Raw genomic sequence first — 19,921 nt, forward strand, 5'->3', positions numbered from 1 at the left:
ATCTAATGCCATTCTTTAGCTGTAAAATTGTCCTTTTTTTTTTTTTTCGTGGAACACAAAATAGACAATTTGTTTGCTTTTGGTTGTTTTTTTTCCATACAACAAAAACATCACAAATAACAACAGTATATTTTCAGTAAAAATAGTTTGAACAGCCAAACCTGTAGTATGGCTTTGGAAGACTTTGGAAGAATATACAATATTTTTTTCTTTTTGGGGTAGAAACAAGAAATAAGAACTAATTATTTAATTATCACTTATACAGTACACTACTGTTCAAAAGTAGTGTAAATGCTCACCAAAGCTGTATTTGTTTAATTAAAATAAAAATACAGTAAAATATAACTGCAAGCACCGATTACCAGGGTTCAAGCACTTTAAGGCATTAAGCACATAAGAAAAAAGACATTACATATTATTTAGCAAGCCTGTAACCACCTAAATCAATTATTAAAAATTTATTTTGGCAAATCCAGGTAATTTACCCTAGAAAATTTATGTTTTTTTAAAAAACATTTATAGCTTTAGCTTCCCAAGAAAATCACAAGATTTTTTAATTTTTTTTTTTTTTGATAATTATTGACCTAGAGAGTCCAGAGGATTGTACAGTAGTGTTTTTTTTTTTTTTTTTCCAGATTGAGTTAAGGATCTAGGACTAGTTCGCAAAAAAGTTTAATCATTTAACAAACGATTTGATTAACAGCAATAGTACTAGAAGCAAAGTTGTTTGGAATGAGAAGGTCTATCGTATGATATGAATATCGTGTGTAGGCCCTATGTGTGAAAATTTGCGCAATATACAATCGTTTACACCCTTGAAAGATGCAATATCACCCTGTCTGCCGATTTCTTTCAAATTTCTCACAGACCTTTAGGGCCGTGAGTCAAACAGGCCCACCAAATTTTTTTCCAATCGACCTCCTTTAACCTTGTCTAATAGGTGCTCAAATGCCTATGGCGGCCATGTATTTTGAGATACACAAATGTCCTTATAGACACTTGTGGCACTTTGGACCAAGACCGTGCATACAGATTTTCATGTTGACAGGACAAACAGTTGCTTAGTTATAGCCATTTTATGACCCCTCTTATAGCGCCACCAAGTGGTCAACTTTTTTTCATGTGACCTCAGATTCAGCTCTTACATACGAGTTTGGCAAAGATATCTCATTTCGTTCAAAAGTTATAGACGTTTTTGTAAAAGAGGCCCTGCCCCTTTCAAACATTTTGGCATCCCTTTGCAACGGAAAATTGAAAGTTGAACTTTTTTGATAATTATTCATACTCCCTCCTCAGAGAATCCTCCTGCACTGGTTTGGTTCCAATCGGGCGAAAAAACCTAGGACTAGTTCGCAAAAGTAGGTTTTTCAAAAAATGCGAAATACCTGAAAATTTGTGTTTTGTCCGGCATGACAGCACTCCAATGTCATACGGTTTAGAGTTATGAGTGATTTCTTTTGACAGTGTAGCCTATATTATCTGTTTTGATGAGAAAATAAAATAGGGAAAGACATTAAAGGAGATCTGCTTCCTTCTCATATGCTAACTAACATGTTCCCGTCAGCCTACCCTTCACTGAAATGTTGATTTTAATTGATGACTTTAGTTTACATGACTAATTTGGAGTGTGCCATCTGTCAGCTTCTTGTATAAGATGTCTTACAAATCTTCCAGTTTATTTCTTGCTCTTTCAAAATCATCATTTTTTATTTTATTTAATGGCGTTTTCCCCTTTATTATATAAATCCAACCATACTTTTTTTAAAGAACATTTGGCTTAGTCAACATATTTAAGAACGTAACTCTCTATCCTTTAAATTGATTCCAATTATTTACTTTTAATGAGTTGACATCAATGACCAGTTATATATTATTCTCAGTGTCAGTACATTGTTTATCCTTCAGCCAAATGAACATTAACCGTGCTTTGGCTCAAGCTCAGGCCTCTAAAGGGAGTTTCACACCTCCGTGCCAAGCTTTCTTCCAGGCCCTCCCTGTGTCTTGTGTGTCTTTTCATCTCTCTTTATCAGTCTACCGTTCTCTCTTTCTCTCGGGGGAGGGGAGGTGTCAGGATTACTGTAACAGCAAGCACCACATGAGATGCTGCTGGCCTGTATAGAAGCATCCAAAACACACGATTATGTAGCCAAGAACGAGAGAGAGGGAATGAGAAACAGAGGACAGGATAAGCTTGCAAAGTATGACGTTGACTAGACCAGGTGTTTGAGGTGTGTGTGAATATTAGTGGAATTAAGGGGAAATAAGAATAATCATTTCGTAATAAGCTTTGTAGAGCATCCCGTATGAGGCTGAAAGCATTGCTGAATGTATAAAAGGATAATTCACTCTTTTGAAACCGTTCTCCCTTTGTTATAGAGCACTTTGCCTCTGTACCTTACTGTATACAGCCATTTTTTACACATTATGACTCTCTTGCTTTTCTCTCTTTTCATCATTGTTTTCTTTGTTCTACACAGCAACAATAAAACTGTGTTTTTTTATTGCATTTTGAAAGGTTACCCTCATTACTGAAGGTATCTGAGAGACTGGATCAACAAGCAATTATGTAAGAATCAATATAATGGTTTCTATGTTCTGTAAACCACCAGTACAAAGATTTAGAGAATAACAATTAGGGATCCACTGATAAAAAGTTGGCTGATTACTACTATATAAATTCTATAGTATATAATAATAACATAATAAGAATTCATAATTTCACAAAATTTTTATAACTATAACTATAATAATTATTAGTGTTTTTAAATATGAAGTTTAAGTGTGTGTTGTGAGAGAACACAAAAGATTATATGTATTTAAAAATATGTTTCATATATAGTTTAATTGCCCTTATTTTACCTAGATTACCTTTGCTGTCATCTTCGATATATATCCAATAATAGGATCTACCAATAATCAATAATAATGTCTATAGTTGACACCAATAAATTAACAAAAAATCTCTACTATCAGCTGATAACTGATATTGTACCAACACATTGTGCATTCCTAATAAAATGTTATGGACTTCTGTGGAACTTAAAAAAGTGTTCCTAGGACATTACTCTGTAAAACCCTTTTTTTGGTTCTAATTGGAATATTTATTTTAGTGCTGTCGAATGATTAATCGCATCCAAAATGAAAGTTTTTGTTTACATAACATATGTGTGTGTATTGTGTATATTTATTATGTATATATAAATATACACACACATACAGCATATATTTTGAAAATATTTACATGTATTTATTTATATTCGTATAATTTATATCATATACAAATATATTTAATATATAAACGTAACATATTTTTCTTAAATATATACATGCATGTGTGCGTATTTCTATATACATAATACATATACACAGTTCACACTCATATATTAAGTAAACATAAACTTTTATTTTGGATGCGGTTAATCGTTTGACAGCACTAATTTATTTACAAAATCCCATCATTCAGGCAGCAACACTTACCTCTTTCTGGGCTCTGTTCTTCATCTTGGACTTTCTTATTGTCTGTTATGTCCTTGTGTGATACTAGAAAGAGCACCACCTCTCCCTTCTCATTCTTAATGGGCACAATATCCAGAAGACACCAGAACTGAGTTCCTGTAAAAACAAAATAATCATAATAGCCGTCAGAGTTAAAATTCAAAATGAACATTCAATATTGACATATATATATATATATAGATCCATAAATGGCTTCATGCTCTGCATTTAACCCATCCAAAGTGCACACACACACAGCAGTGGGCAGCCATTTATGCTGTGGCGCCCGGGGAGCAGTTGGGGGTTCAGTGCTTTGCTCAAGGGTACCTCAGTATTGTACATTCACTCCCCCCACCTACAATCCCTGCCGGTACCGAGACTCAAACTCACAACCTTTGGATTACAAGTCCGACTCTCTAACCATTAGGCCACGACTTCCCAGAACTAGTTTTTATCAGAGGTTGTCTCAGTTGATTGTACTGCCTTCATTTCCCATGAGCCCCTATTTGTACCTTGAGTTAAATTGAAAATATGGGGGAAAAAATCTAAAACCTTTTTGCAGCTCTAGACTTCGTAAATAGCAAAAGCAGCAGAAGGACATCTCAAAGTCACTGTCATCTAAAGTGCTTCGTATCCTGTCTGGCAGGATCATCTCATATGAATCCATTAGATTTTAGCAATTGAATCTAGGGCTGCAATAACTAATTGATGAAACTGATATAGAAAATTGCCAACAATTCATTTCATTATCGATTACTTAGTCTTTATGCTCATCACAGAGAATATCCATCACTGATATCACATAGCAACGCAGAAAAAAAAACTTGATGAGAAGAACACATTAGACAATGATGGAGATCACAGAATGAGTAATGCAAAACAAAGCAAGTTGACTGAAGTTTGGGAGCGCTCTACACTTAGAGTATGTAGATTAATGTAGATCCTGGATTAATATATTTAGAACATTTTATTTTGCCATTAAATAATTATGTAAACAAATTAATTTTTGAAGCAAATTGAAATTGTTTTAAAAAATATCTAAATGTTTTGAAATATTTTTTATGTATGTTTATTAAAAGACAGCTTCAATAATAAATTAATAGGTATTCAGAAAAACTCTTTAATGTGTTAATAACTGTTCGGCTAATAACAATAGTCACTTGTTGCAAAAGCAAAAAGCCAACCTGGTCTCATAAAAATACGTAGGCCTACCTCTGCGCACTTTTTGTGCGACACTGTTTTACGTACCTTGCTGCACGTTTCGCCGCAGTTTCAAATAGAAATGTCCACTGAGTGGCGCTAAAACACAGGTTCAATATGTGAACCCTGGCACGTTTTTATTACGTATATATTGGTACGTATTGCTGTTTTTTTATTACGTTGCTTCAGATACGTATTGCAGCGGTTCAGAATTCAAATATCCGGGGACTGTCGCTAAAAGTTAATGCTCTATCGTGTTGGAAATATGCCCTACACCAAATCCAGCCCTAAACCTACCCGATAGTGTTAACAAAGGCAAAACTGATATAAAAACGTATTAGCTGATGAAACTATGCTATTTGAACTTCCTTTTACACAGATTTTAACTGCTTTGTCAAACCGTAGTTACACGGGATTCGAACCGGTGCTTCTCGTCTTCTAAATCCGTCTCTGTACTTTGTGAGCTACCGAACGAATTTATCTTTAAGAAATTTATATCTATTATTTATATCTAAGAAAACCCATAGATATGAAGCTGGATGTGTGCGATGTTAACGTTCAAAAGCATCAGTTTTCAAATCTCCCAGCATATTAATATTGTTTTGAAGTCATGATATTCTTCAAGCAATTGTGTGAAAATTACGCTATATTAATCGCAACTCTGTAAATTTCTGTGATTGTTCATTTATTTTGGAAACTGCAGTGATATGTACTTATTGGTACGTATTTCATGTCACGCTAAAAAATGCACCCAGGTACGTAAATGCCATGAGACCAGGTAGCAAAAAGCACACATTTGTTGTTATATTTAGCTAGATGTTATTTTTAGATGTGTATAATTCCTTATCTCTCTAATCCTTTATTTCTTAGCCCAAAATGCGAACAAAGACAGTGTTCAAGGTGATACAAACATGATTAAACAAAACTAAAACATCTCTTCATAACATGTTCATATCGTGTCTTTATCTTCCTGAGTGGTCTGATTCGTGTTTCTGAGCATTTGGCCTTCGCAGAAATTAAATTCTCCATCCATCTAATTTTCCACTGATGTTTGTCAATAACATCTATACATACATGTACTCCTTCTCTTTTTTGTATTGTAAATCAAAGTTTATAAATGTAGTCTTTTGACAGGTGAGCAGAACATGTCTTGACTGCTGAGCACAGAATTCCCTGTTTTGTGTCTGTGTGTATTTGTGTGCACAAATGCAGGTTCCGCGACGTTCTGCAGCTGCTCAACATTATGCCACATTATCATAACATGCCTCATTAAATCGAGACGGAGGGAAACAGAAAGAAAGAGGTAGAACGTGCTTGGTTGGAGGTTGGAGTCCCTAATGATACACAGTTCTGTGTGTGTGTGTGTGTGTGTGTGTGTGTGTGTGTGCGTGCATGCATGTGTTTGTGTGTTTGTGTGTGTGTGTTGTGTGTGTGTGAATCGCCAAGCCCTTTCATTAGGCACAGCTTGAGTCAAGAGAAGTACATTTCAATAAGAAAAGAATACATTTCATTGAACCAGTGGTCAGAGACCATAGGCCATATAACACAATGAGCAATACGTTCAAAACAAAACACTTAATAAGGTCTAAGAACAGCAACATGCCAACCTATGAATAAAACATGTGCCGCTGACAATAGGTAAATACAATAAATTGATTTGTGCCACATGTGGTGAACAGTTAAGATCAACAATAAATGATTAAACAGCCATTAGTTTGACTGCACAATAGATTGAAGGTTGTTGTGATGATTATTGGCCAATAAGGGTCAGGTATCATTCTTAAACCTCACATAAGAGCTCTTTAATACACTAAATTAACTGCATTGTATCTTAAAGCAACTGTGTTTACTATTTATTGCTGTTTTTAAAGAATGGTTTTGAATTTAAACTGCCACAGTTTGCAATTACTCACTTACTCAATCGCCGTTTACGGATCCCATAGGAATGAATGAGAAGTGCCGTCAAGAAAAGTCAGTAACTTCTCTTATAAAACGGCATTTTTTTCATGGTAAACTCTAAAAACAGTTCAATCCAAAAGTATTGTTTAGTGTAAAACATGTTGAAGATTAGCAGATAGGCTGTCGATTCATTAAATGATAAGACGTTTCCTCTAAAAAGCTGTTTATTCAGCGTAGTGAAGCCTCTCTTCCATTGGCCTCTGGTCTCCTTTCCCACGTACTGCTAGACCGGAAGCGTTAGCTTTAGCCATTACGCGTTTTCGGCTAATGGTTGCAGGCTTGCCTTCTATTGGCTTTGGTGGGGCTTCGTTCGATAGAGTGGCCATATTGAGCGTTGCAATTTTCCCCATTCAAAACTATACGAGTGTCTTGGGTATTCCAGCCCGATCTCACGGCAATTCGTACATATTTTACGAGGTGGCTAATTTGTACGAATTCGTATGACCTCACTCGTACAAATTCATATGATTTTTGCCAAATTGTACGTATTTTTACGAGTTGCACAATTCGTATGAATTTGTACGAATGACCTACACCTAACCCCACCCCTAAACCTACAGGTCACTGAGGTAAAATCGTATGCGTGAGGTCGTATGAATTTGTACAAATTAGCCACCTCGTAAAATACGTGCGAATTGGTCGTGAGATTGCATTGAGTATTCTATAGTCTTTGATTTTAGTGTATGAGAGAGAACCATTCAGGATGAGTCGATTCACTAGAATGAATGAGAAAAAGAGTGAAGAAGGACCGTTTAAGTAGACACTTTCATTACTCACTGAGTTCATACATTGAAACAGCGATGTCGCATTTCACTGAGCCATTCTGCTACGCGCCGTAAAAAGAAGTTACTGGAAAAGCTGCACTAGTTTTAAAACAGCTAAACTGTCAACATTGTCACACTACTGTAAAACGCTTTATAGCACTTTGCGCATGTGCATTGCGCAGAGCGCGAGACGGCGCTGGGAAGTAATCGAATCTGAAATCATGATCGCCAAAGGAAATGCTAATGTCAGTATAAAAAAAAGTTAGATTGCTTCAGAATACATGGATTAAGTATAATATATAAAAGACATATAATAATAAAAAAAAATAAAACTGTTCAATTGTCATTCTTATTTTATTTTATTATTTTTTTAAATTATTTGATTCGTGTCAAAGTGATAATTGAATCTGCATTTGACAGTTTGTTGAGGCTTTTTATCTTACAAAGGACTGACAGTGCCTCAACGCAACATGGCAGCAGTGCAACAGAGGGATTTTACAGCAGTCTTACAGCTATGATCTTTTATTCCCTTTGAACCATGTACAAACTCAACCTGAACCTGGAGGCCACGAGAGGTGTGTGAGACGTGTTCGGCAAGTGCCAATGTTTAGAAGTCCTTTGACTCAGTGACAAAGTTGCAGGAGGGTTGTTGTGACTGATACACAGAGGCGATGTGATGGAGGAAGCATACAAAGTTCTGTTTGGGACTGCAATGGCTTGATCAGACAATCAAACCTTACAAACTGGAAAGAATACACATATAGCCTATTCTCTTTGCTAAGACAACAAACAGCTCCTGAGTATCTCTTACAAACCAGCCAAATTAATGAATTGGACTCTGTGAATTCAGGCTGCAGGGGGCAAATTTTCTTTGATGAATGGTGCACGAATGCTAAATTGAAGTGAATAAAGTGAGAAATTGGTTGTCAACAGTGCTGTGTTTCGAGAATATTTGCTCCGAATATCTGCCAAATTCTCTCCACCTGTTCTGGTGTCTGATATGGTTTGACAGAGAGGTCTACGCTGTATGATCACAGCAATTCACAGTGGTCTCCTGGTACACGGATGGAATTGTGTTCTCTTGACCGCAGGTGGGTAAAAACATGGATGGCATTAACTATACGACACGCTGCGCTCTTTCTGCGTATCATGCTCAAAATGGAACAAATCAAGCCATCAGAAATCACCATCATCTCTGAGGCATTGTTTATTCAAGGCTAGTTTAAAGGCATATCTTGTTATTTTCAAGGAAATTGGTGAGGGAGAAAAGACTAATCTATGCTCAGCTGCACTAGACACACATTAAAGAACACGGCAGGCATTTAAAGTCAATTTGTTCAAATATGTAAAGCGAGCCACTGTAGATGTGTTCCTTTCAGATCTGTTTAATATAAGATTTATTCAATTTTTACATTTTATTATCCATAAAAATGGCAAGCACTCAAATGTCTAACCGTCTCAATAAGTAAGGGATAATGTACATTACATACTTACTTGATCTCCCTTATTACACTGCTACTTGCTAGATAAGTAAATGCACATGAAATATCGATTTGAGGTTCAATTATTTTATTAAAATCTGCTGTAGCACAGCTATGTTGGAAATCATTTCCCTTACAGTCAGTTATACAAGATTTAATAGCAGAATCGACCAGTTCAACAAACTGTTCCAGAAAGCTGTACAAATAATCCATTTCCTCAAGATCGGAAGAAAATCTTGGGTTGATTAGATTTAAAATGTCTTTTTCTATACATCACTTGGTTCTGTTTTTTTATTTTTATCCCTCCATCACCCCACTGTGTAAATTCATTTCATTATCGCCTGCAGCTATGCCCGTGTTATCACTCTAATCAATTCAGTACATACAAAATTTATTTCTGATTACTTGATTTGAGAGTTTGCTTTGATTTGGTGTCCTTATCCACAGCATAACTATAGTGATTTAATTGCTTCAACATCTTCTTTAATTAACTCCTCTCCTTTTCAGAATGTAGGTATGTCACATTTAAGTCTTAATGCAACTTTATTATTATTATTATTAAAGAATTAATAATATAATTTATTATTAATTAAATTTATATTTTATATTTAAAGCTTTAAATGTAATAAATAAATTATAATAAATAAATAATTAAATAACGTTTTTGGCATGCAATATCTGTTAACACTTTATTTTACAGTGTGCTTGTTACACATGTTATATTATAATAACAATAAATAATGCATAATTACATGCAACTAACACTAAAGCAAACCCTCATCCTAACCCTAACCCTATAGTAAGTACATGCATGCTTATATGTATAATTACACCGTAACAAGCACACCTTAAAATAAAGTGTAGCCCAATATCACATGTAGTACGTTTTAGGATGGACTAATACTATTTAGGATAGATATTATGGGAATTGGAATGAATCCCTGGTCATTTGCCTTTGGTGCAGGAGATAAAGGCATATAATTAAAGAAGAGTCTCCTACCTCCTTTTTTGTAGAAGACCAATTCTGTCTTAAACTCCCGCCTTTCGTCCAGTGCGCCCTGGATCTGTGCCATCAGCCTATCACTGGTCTCCGGCCCATACAGGAAATGACACGCACAGCTCTTCTGCATCAGTTCTGCACGGGCATAGCCAGTGAGTTCACAGAAGCCATCAGAACAATACACGATGGGGTACAGAGACTGGACCTGCGCGTTCCCCAGCACAAAGTTACTGTCTGTGAAAGAAAAACAACAAAGAGAAAGACATTAAAGTCTGCGCATGAGAAATTCAACAAAGTTATTTGAGTTTCAACACTCAGTATATTCAACAAAAGCCCAGAATAAAAGAGTTATTGACTTCACAGCAGCTGTTCAAATTTTTTAAATGCAATGAAACAAAAGTAATAAGAGTTAACAGAAATCCCTTGTGCTAGCGATATTTTCTCCAGCTCTGTTATCACACTCACCCCAGACTCACTGGAGGCCTGAACATTTCTCACATCCTCTCAACAATGCTTTAAGGTACCTTTAAATACTTTCCACAAGCCTACTAGGAATCTGTTTTGTCTGCTGCCCTCTGACCTTTTGATAGATGTCTGAGTGAAGAAAGTAGCCATTTATACACTTTTTGATTGTGATGAGATTTTGCTTATTAAAAACATTCTGGTTTGCAGTCTATGTAATGTTTGGCAGTGCATTAAGTGAATGTATGTTTGGTGTATTTGTACATTCCGTGTGTGATATTTCTGCTATATTCCTCTGAATATGAAATAAATACAAGTACAGTATATAGGTTATACAGTAGCCCCCAAAAATATGAATGCATTGGAAAATATTAAACCAAGTTGCATCTGTCAACAAATGCTGCAAGACATTTTCTCAGAACTAACTTCACTTTTAAAGCAAATTTCTTCTTGAGAATGTATATATTTATTGTAATTAATACATTTGGACTAATTTTAAGGGCCACTGCACTGTGTAGTTAAAAAAAAAAAAAAATTACAAATCAATATGCCCAAACATTTTTAATATAATAAGAGTTGTATTACATAGCCTATTTATTTGTATATATTCATATTTACTGAACATCTTTGCATAACCGTTTGTTTCCTACATTGGATGAAATTCAGTTTATCGTCCCATTTCACTGTATTAGATGTGCAGGCTGCGGTGTTATAATCAAATTCATTTCGCAATTCTGAGATTTTTTATACAGCAGAAAAAGGCGAGCAGAGTCAAAATAACATGATTCAGATCTGAAAGTGTGAATGATGAAACAAGAACAAGCATTGAATCTAAAGCCCAGCATTATTCCACACGTTTCACTTATAAACCCAGTACAAGCACAAACATGCTTTGACTTCAGACTGCACGTATTCCGAAGCCTGGCTTTTCATCATCAAAAGAGGGTAAAGAAAGATAAAAAAAATGAGACATCATGCATGACAAAGAGAATGGAATGTGCTGCCTTTATCCATCAGCAGTCATTAAATCATCTCTTAGGGCTACGAAGTCATAATCATATTCTCACCAATCGAATATTTATTGCTTCGCGCTGAGGTGCAAATATTGATCCATCGGCTGATGGGCGCCCCTCTCCCTCTCTCTGTGTGTTTAATATTTCACAGGGTTGTGGACAGGAGCAGATTTATCCATGACTGTGGTATTTAAAATGGAGCGATGAGCTGCAGGTACATTTTCATGCTATAATAAAGTGGATGGAGCGGGAGAGAATAGCTACTAATCACATCCTCAAGACAACAACACAAAGAAGTCAGCAGAACAGCTTTCAAGAAAGAAGGACAGGGTGTGAAGAAAGGATGGAGAGAGCACGAAAAGGGATGTATTATTTCATTATACAATATTACTCTAATATTTCCATGGCAGTGATTATTCTACTTTTCTGGGAAACAGAAACCGGTGCTACTATCATATCTCCATCTTGCGACTCAATTATCAATGGCAGCAAATATGCTCTAGAAGGACTTTGTTTATTATTATTATTATTCAAATAAATAAATTAAATTGAATTAAAGTTTTTAATAAAAATGTATAAAATAGGTAAATAATAAATAACTATATGTATATATATATATATATATATATATATATATATATATATGTATATGTATATATGTGTGTGTGTGTGTGTAATAGTAATAATAATGCATAATACATAGGCTAATAGTAATAATAATACATATCCCCACACATATACAAATATATACAAACAGTAAATGCAAGGTTGTTACAAGGACTTTTATACTTTAATACTGTCACAATTAATAAAAAAAGAAGTTGATAAACTGCTTTTAAAATATTGAAATGTGGTGTGTACATGAGCAGTGTCACGTCTGCACTGTTGTAGTCAGTATATGAGATTGACTCATGTTTTCTCTGCAACTTCCTGTCTATTCTAGCTACTCTGTAATGAATGACCACAAACAACCGCTTCCATATGAGTCTTAATAAATGTACCTGCTTTTGCCGTGATGAAACATTACCAATGTAAAATAAAAGATGAGGTGATTAATGCAGGACCCCTGAGATAGACAAAACACAAAGTGGTTTGCAAATCTCTGCGATTGAATAGAGAGATATATGACACAACAGATGGGGAAAATAAACACTAGAAATCTTGTTTATGAGACAATCTGAAGATGTTGTTTACTTTTATTGTCAAATTTAAAATTTGATTGTTGCTAGAGATGATGTTACCATTGAAGTTGACTAAACCGCATTAATCCACTACACATCTCTCTCTTTCTCTCTTGCTGACACACTCATCAAGTAATAGAAGAGAAGCTGAAATTATTATTTTGATATTCTGTCCACTGTGTCTGCCTTTTCCCTCTTTCTTATTTTCTTTCCTATATATCTTTCTAATGAGATAACTTGACGCTACACCACTAATGTGAACTATGAATTGCATACAACTTTTTCAATTATCTAACGCTTCAAACACGGCACTCATGGTTGTAAAGCTCTAATGCGTATTGTTTTATGGCTAGACAAGCTATATTTCCAAAGTTTATTGTTTAATGAGTTTGTTTTACAAATTAAAAAATATAATGGATGCGTAATGTGTAATAGTTCACTTGTTTTTATGGTTTAATCAGCTCAGTCAAAGTGCCTTAAGCAACAGAAAGAAAATCACATGTGAGATCTCTGTTGTTTCTTCTTTTTGAGATTAAGTGGAGTGAAAATCTGGAGTTTTAATGCAAATTTAAAATACTTTTCATGTCTATAGGCCAACAAATTTTAGTTTTATGTATTTATTTTATAATATATTTTTATAACCCTATTTTTCCAGCATAACTCAGTTAGCTATATAAAAGTGCTAATATTTTTCTCTTTTTTTTTCAGTCTTGTTTCTCAGCACACACATAATTCATCTTAAAAGCAAGAAGTTGCACCCTCTACACTCTGTCAGCTTTGTGCTGTAGAAACAAAATAAAGTGCAACCGAAACATTGCAGCTATTGCCATAAACAGCAGAATAAAAGTTAAGCTGACAATGTAACATGCTAGTTGCTCATTACAGGAAAATTAGCATAACAGCTAGCAGATACTACTGCTTTTTCAGTTTGGTTTCACATAGACTGATTTTAATGACTTCTTTATCTCCGCTACCTTGCCTGTGGCTTTTTCTCCCTCGTAGACTTTATTAATTTTACAAAATACATTTAATTCCCCCTAAATTTTAGATAAAAATCTTTACTTTGTCAACTAAACTCAAAAGCTAGCCTACTGTGTACACATCTGATGGTTTGTACTTTGCTCTTTGCACTTGGCCTGGGGGCTATCAAGTAACTTTTTCAAAAATGTTATTTCAGGTAATAACAAGATTATATAATTTTTCACTTTTGAATAGCCAACTAGACTGGGGAGTTCCAGACCCAGACCCATGATGAAAGTTGCATTAATCTGTATGACAGGTTGCAAAAACAGTAAGTAAAATGGTAAGAATTCCATCTAAGTGAACTGCTTCTTTATGAAATATACTCATTTACTTGTATGAATTTAACAGACACTTTTATATAAAGTGACTTACAGTGCATTCAATGTTTACATTTTGCCAGTATGTGTGTTATGTGTGCACATATTTTTCAGTAATGAGCTTCTGTGGCATGTTCCATTGAATGCAGTGTATAAAATGTATATCTTGAATTCACTGAAAATTGCTTTGAATAAAAGTGTCTGCTAAATACATAAAATATTAAATGCATTTTAAATGTTCGTGATTGTAACTGTCTAAAAGTAACAGTGCCACCAGGTCACCATTCTTTCAAATCTAGCATGCAGTGCTGATAAATGCTTCAAATAAAGCGTAACTGACATTAAGATGGTATGAAGCCTCAATTCATGATCTGAGTGGAGGAGTGATTGAGGAAGTCTTTGAAAACTAAAATTGTTCTCCGATACAGCACTATTGCAAGCTTGATAAAAAAAGAGAACTGTTATGTATTCTCAAGGTAAGATAATTCTGGTACATAACGTACCAAATCACTTCAGCAATAACTTGTTTTATTTATGTCCAACTGATGATACAGAAATATAAGGGACTATTTTGTCTTTCTTAGTGACTCGGAATAATGTAATGCTTGAGCAGACTTCATTTTCTAATGCTATGAATGAGAATGAATTAGTAATTAAGATATAGAGCAATTTACATTTGCATTAATTGAACTGCAATGCCTCAAGAACGAAGTCGCATGAATGTTTCTGGATGCTTCAGTACAAGAGAACTCAGAACAGACAAGCAAGAAGAGATTTCAGATCTTGAAAATGCTGCATGTAAACAGCCTCTGCTAAGCAGACGTCTTGCTACAGGGCAAAAGAACCACAGGGACCTTGATGAATAAAATAACAAGATTTCCAATAGCGACTTCCCATAAATAATTAACTATTTCATGGTGGCGTGTGGTGTGTGTGAGTTTGTGTCTTGTGTTAGTTAGTGAAACAGGTACGGAGAACAAGGTCATGGTAGCCAGAGCTCCAGAGTTCAGATTGGAACTGGATTCAAGCTGGTATAAGCCATCTTGCTACTACCCAAGTGTGTGTCTGTGTGGGTTTATGAGGACACTTTCTGTATTTCCATTATTCAAATGGCTTTTAAAAAATACAAAACTTTGGGTCTCAATTACTATGTTTGTGTATGCACAAATGTGCATGAAATCTGAACAAATCAGGATTCACCAATAACTTTCAAATGTAAAATTTATGAAAAAAACGTAGGAACAACTTAAACAATTCTTACACAAAAAAAAATCTCTTACTCTAGTTGGCCTTATTATGTTATAATCATGAAATTTCATACATAGATATTTAATCTTAAATATAGTTCTTCATATCCAGTGAAAGAGTAAGAAAACCTGGACTATTAGCTCAAGCTGCAAATTTCCTCTGCATTAAGATGCAGCTGGCTAATGAGAGGTCTGTAATCTGAGTCACTATATGTAATTTGTTTATTGCCTTTGAACTGGTTTTAACAATATAGCACACTTGGCATTGCTTATGGATCTGCTGCACATCCTCTCAGGTGTCATATGTTTGTTGATAATGACGAACATCTCTACAGGAAAGATTGTGTGAGAAGCCCAGAAACACTTAAATGAAGATGGCTTGGCCATGTTTTATGCAAAATACTAACCTTGTGTACGTGGACACTCATTTAGAGCAAATTCTTGTGTATACGTATGTGTTGAAAAAATTTCATGAGAAGTTGTTCTGTGCGTACAGATGAGATTCTGAAGTGTGCTTCCAATGGACACTCTACATGAGGCCACAGGGGAGAGGATTTGTGAACGACAGTGAGGCGACAGTATGGCAATATGATGACTAGATTATATGTCTAGATTACATTCATACTACTGTAAATGGTTGCAAAGTAAGTACTTATTCAAAAGAAGTACCTACTCAGAGATTATGCAATTTTAAATACATCCATTTGTGACCTTGTGTCACGCCCCTGGACTGTTTTGTTGTGTTTTTGCTCCCCATGTGTTCCCTGTGACCCAGTTTCTTCCCAGTCTGATTGTGTTAATTTGATTCCAGGTGTGTCTCCTTAGTTCCTTGATTGTCCTGTCTCTATTGTTCTCATATTGTACGTCGCTTTGGATAAAAGCGTCTGCTAAATGATTAAATGTAAATGTAAATGTTTAAAACCCCCAGTCCTTTCAGTTAGTGTTTGTCGGTCTTTAAGTGTCTACCCTGCCTGTTATCTGTGTTCCTATTTGTATATTAAAACTCCTGTGTTGTGAATTCCTCGTCTCCTCGTTCCTGGTTCCCGTGCTCCCCGTGAGCTGTGACACCTTGGACCATAAATCCAGTCTCAAGTTGCTGGGGTATATATGTAGCAATAGCCAACAATGCATTGTATGGGTCAAAATTATCAATTTTTATTTTATGCCAAAAATCAGGATATTAAGTAAAGATCATGTTCCATGAAGATATTTTGAAATTTTCCTACTTTAAATATATCAAAATGTAATTTTTGATTAGTAATATGCATTGCTAAGGACTTAATTTGGACAACTCTAAAGGCGATTTTCTCAATATTTTGATTTTTTTTTTGTACTCTCAGATTCCAGATTTCAAGTAGTTGTATCTCGGCCAAATATTGCCATATCCCAACAAACCATACATCAATGGAAAGCTTATTTATTCAGCTTTGTACAATTTAAAAAAAATTGACCCTTATGACTGGTTTTGTGGTCCAGGGTCACATTTTTATATTTGAGTCAATTAATCATCAATTTGATCAAAAACATAGATTCGTGTGACATGCCACTACTGTGTTGTTCGGATATGTGTGACGGCTATGCTGTGGCTTTGTTTGGAACTATTTTCGATGCAACTGGGAATATTGAGTCTGAAACAGAAGTTACTTAACCCATTTAATCCCAAATTTTCCCAATATCCAAATGATGTGTCATTAGTAACCCTTTGAAATAATCAATAATTATTTGTTGACATTTTTATTGGAAAAATTGTGTTTTATGCTCGGTCACAATAGTGACAGGTGGGATATGGTGAGTAATGAAATCACATTTTTCTGCAGTCATAAAAATTCTTACATATCTTAGCTCAGCTATTTTAAATTGATTGATCACATAGGGTTACTATTATGAATTAAAAAAAACTTTATGCAACATTGATAGGAACACTGAGATAAAAAAACTAAAAAATTCAACCATCACCGCATTTCAGAATTGTTAATTTTCTAAAATATAACATCAAATTTTTATATTAATGCTATGAGTATTACAACATCATTATTGTAATTTTGGTCCCACTTTATATTAGGTGGCCTTAACTAATATGTACTTACATTTAAATTAATCATTTGTTACAGTGCACTTATTGTGTACATACATGGTTTTACATTGTACTTATATTTTTAAAAATATATATATGTAATTACATCTGTAATTAATTTCTGTAATTACATTTATAATTACACTGTTGACCCATCACTTACACCTTAACCCACCCTTAAACTTACCCACACCACCAAACCTGTCCCTAATCTTACCCGTATCCCACCTCAATAGCAGCAGAAGTGTTTTGCAATACAATATGAACACAGTAAGTACATTGTACTTATTTTTTGATGCAAGTACATAGTAGTTAAGGCCACCTAATATAAAGTGTGGCCGTAATTTTTTTCTAACATTTGAATTTTATAATTTAGTGCTATATTTTGTCATTGCAACATTTTATTGTCATTTTCACTAGCAACTGCCATTGGATTATATTGTAGAATAAAGTTCACTGTTATCCCACCGGTCACTATTGTGACCATCAACACGTTTGCTCACTCTATGACCACACTCAACAAAACTGAATATATGTGAATGCATATATTAATACCAGACACCCTAAAGATAATGTGTACCAAAAATCTTTGTCATATCTTTATGTTAACATACTTTACTAGCCTTTTGTTTTGGAGCTTTGATGCATCCATCATCATCTCAAAGTGCAAACAGGAAATAAACTGCTCTGGTCATGTGACATTTGAATTTGCACTAATCATGTGAAACTGCACATATTTAATTGAGATCCTTTATTTTTTTCCATATTTGCAGGAAGTGCACTAAAACATCAGTCGGTACGGTTTAAAACCATTCAAACACTGTGTGATATGGGAGCAGAGGAACAGACATACTTGAATAACTAGAAGGTTGTAGGAAGATGATGGATGTTTGATTGATTATGACATCTTAGAGTTTGGTTGAGCTAAATGAAGCAGCAGGAGAGCTGAAACCTATAACCTCCACATACTAAAAACTCATACTAAAGAGTCCAGCTCTGCTGTATCTAGAGCAGCATTGAGATGCAATGAGTGAAAAAAGATCAAAAAGAATATTGCGTAAAGTGATGTGTCACTCATGAGAACTTGGATGAAGTCCTTTTGGAACTAAAATTCAAACCCTGTTATGAAGACGATTCAAAATATAGAAGCTGCAGTAGCTACATAATTATGTCAACAGCAAATGTTAAATAAATAAATATGCTCAATAATAATTGCCTGCTTTCATAAAGGTTAATGATTTCCCATTACTGTTTGTTAAGCCAAATGTAATGCGTATGCAAAGCCTTCCACCTGTACTGATCTCACAGCAGCTAAGACATAAAACAGAAATCTCAGGCATCCTGCCAGACAGTATTGCAGGTTTATATGTATGTCTGCAATTGGTATGCACTAAACTCTGTTGAGTGCAGATTTTTAGAGACAATCAGGTGTTGCCAGACACCATCGTTGTGCAGTGACCTATAGAGCTAGTCTTTTCATTCAGGTGGCTTTTGTGCTTTTTAGATGTATTAACAGGGCTTTTTTGGAACAAATGCTCATTTGCAATGACTTGTCCAACTCCATGGTTTCTATTGCAAGTGTGGGTGCATTGGCATTCAGTTGTATGCTTTTCAGCTAGTGTTCCTTTATAAACTTTGCAAAGGTGCAAAGGCTTAGTATTTGGCATTCTGGAGGACAACCCTGGAACAAGGTGAAAAATTCTCTTTTACTGCTACATTCACAGCACAAGTCAAAATATCCCATTCTGATTTGTTTCTGCTTTTTGTCTTGCTTGTGTGACTTTGTAAATGTAACAACATTAAATATAGAAATATATAGTAATTATAAATAGACGGCCTCTAACTTAGACTGAATAGAGGTCCTATGTTGAACCACTGCACATTTCTCAGTTCTGCTGTTATATGAAAGTAAATGAAGTCCAGTTTAGGATGAATTAGAAACACAGCTGTTATTGTCAGGATTATAACCGGTTTTGGTTTTGTTCTATTTCCTTTGCCTATGTTGCCTGTCTGTTTCCCTGGTTCCTGTTTTATGTTAATTTTAGAGAAACCCACCTATTTTGGGGAGGTACAGTTGTACAGTTGTCATTGAAAGACACATGTTTGACCTCTCACATTGCCCTCCGAGCTATAGCTTTGCTCTTGAATTAATAATAAATTTCTGGAAGAGCAAAGGACAGGTTTCTCTATAATTACCTGTCATGTGCCTATATGTATACAGTTAACTGACAGCAAAAAGAAAGGGAATACAGATTTAGGATAATACACAGAGTAGCTGCCATTATAACTGCCTCCAGTGGAATCCAAAGCCTTTTCTTTCTACAGTGTAAACTGTAAATGAGAAGTATTTCTAGTTGTCCTTTGAAACCTTGATGAATGGTTTTGACAGCTGTGCTGGTCTGTCCAAAAGATCTTTCCTGGTCTCACAAGTTGGTAAGTACAGATCCTAAATAGTTCTGCTCAGTCAGACAGCAACTTGCAGGAACAGCTGGCACTCAGATCACAGCTGATTACCACTATTCGTGTGCTGCTACTGTTTACAAGTGTGACTATGAGCTCCCAGAACTGCTCCCATTAGCAAACACCAGGCCTTAATTGACACCAGGCCTTCATGATGCTGCACAATGCATGTGCAAGCAGCAGTAAGGTTGCTGGTGACAGAGTTATGTTTGGAATAGGATACCATTTACCATGTTAAGATTGCT

At 35.1% G+C, this 19,921-nt stretch overlaps 1 protein-coding gene across 1 annotated transcript in view; it reads right to left on the reverse strand.

The window, feature by feature from the left end:
• Positions 1–19,921, reverse strand: part of kcnh3 (potassium voltage-gated channel, subfamily H (eag-related), member 3) — a 133,602-nt gene that overhangs the window by 40,692 nt on the left and 72,989 nt on the right. The window contains exons 3-4 of the mRNA XM_058787898.1: positions 9,900–10,133; positions 3,478–3,612 (exon numbers count right to left, since the gene is read on the reverse strand). Of these exons, the coding sequence (XP_058643881.1) occupies positions 3,478–3,612; positions 9,900–10,133 (369 nt within the window). The remainder of the gene's footprint in view (positions 1–3,477; positions 3,613–9,899; positions 10,134–19,921) is intronic.

The sequence above is a fragment of the Onychostoma macrolepis genome, chromosome 09 (assembly GCF_012432095.1).
Source record: "Onychostoma macrolepis isolate SWU-2019 chromosome 09, ASM1243209v1, whole genome shotgun sequence".
NCBI lineage: Eukaryota > Metazoa > Chordata > Actinopteri > Cypriniformes > Cyprinidae > Onychostoma > Onychostoma macrolepis.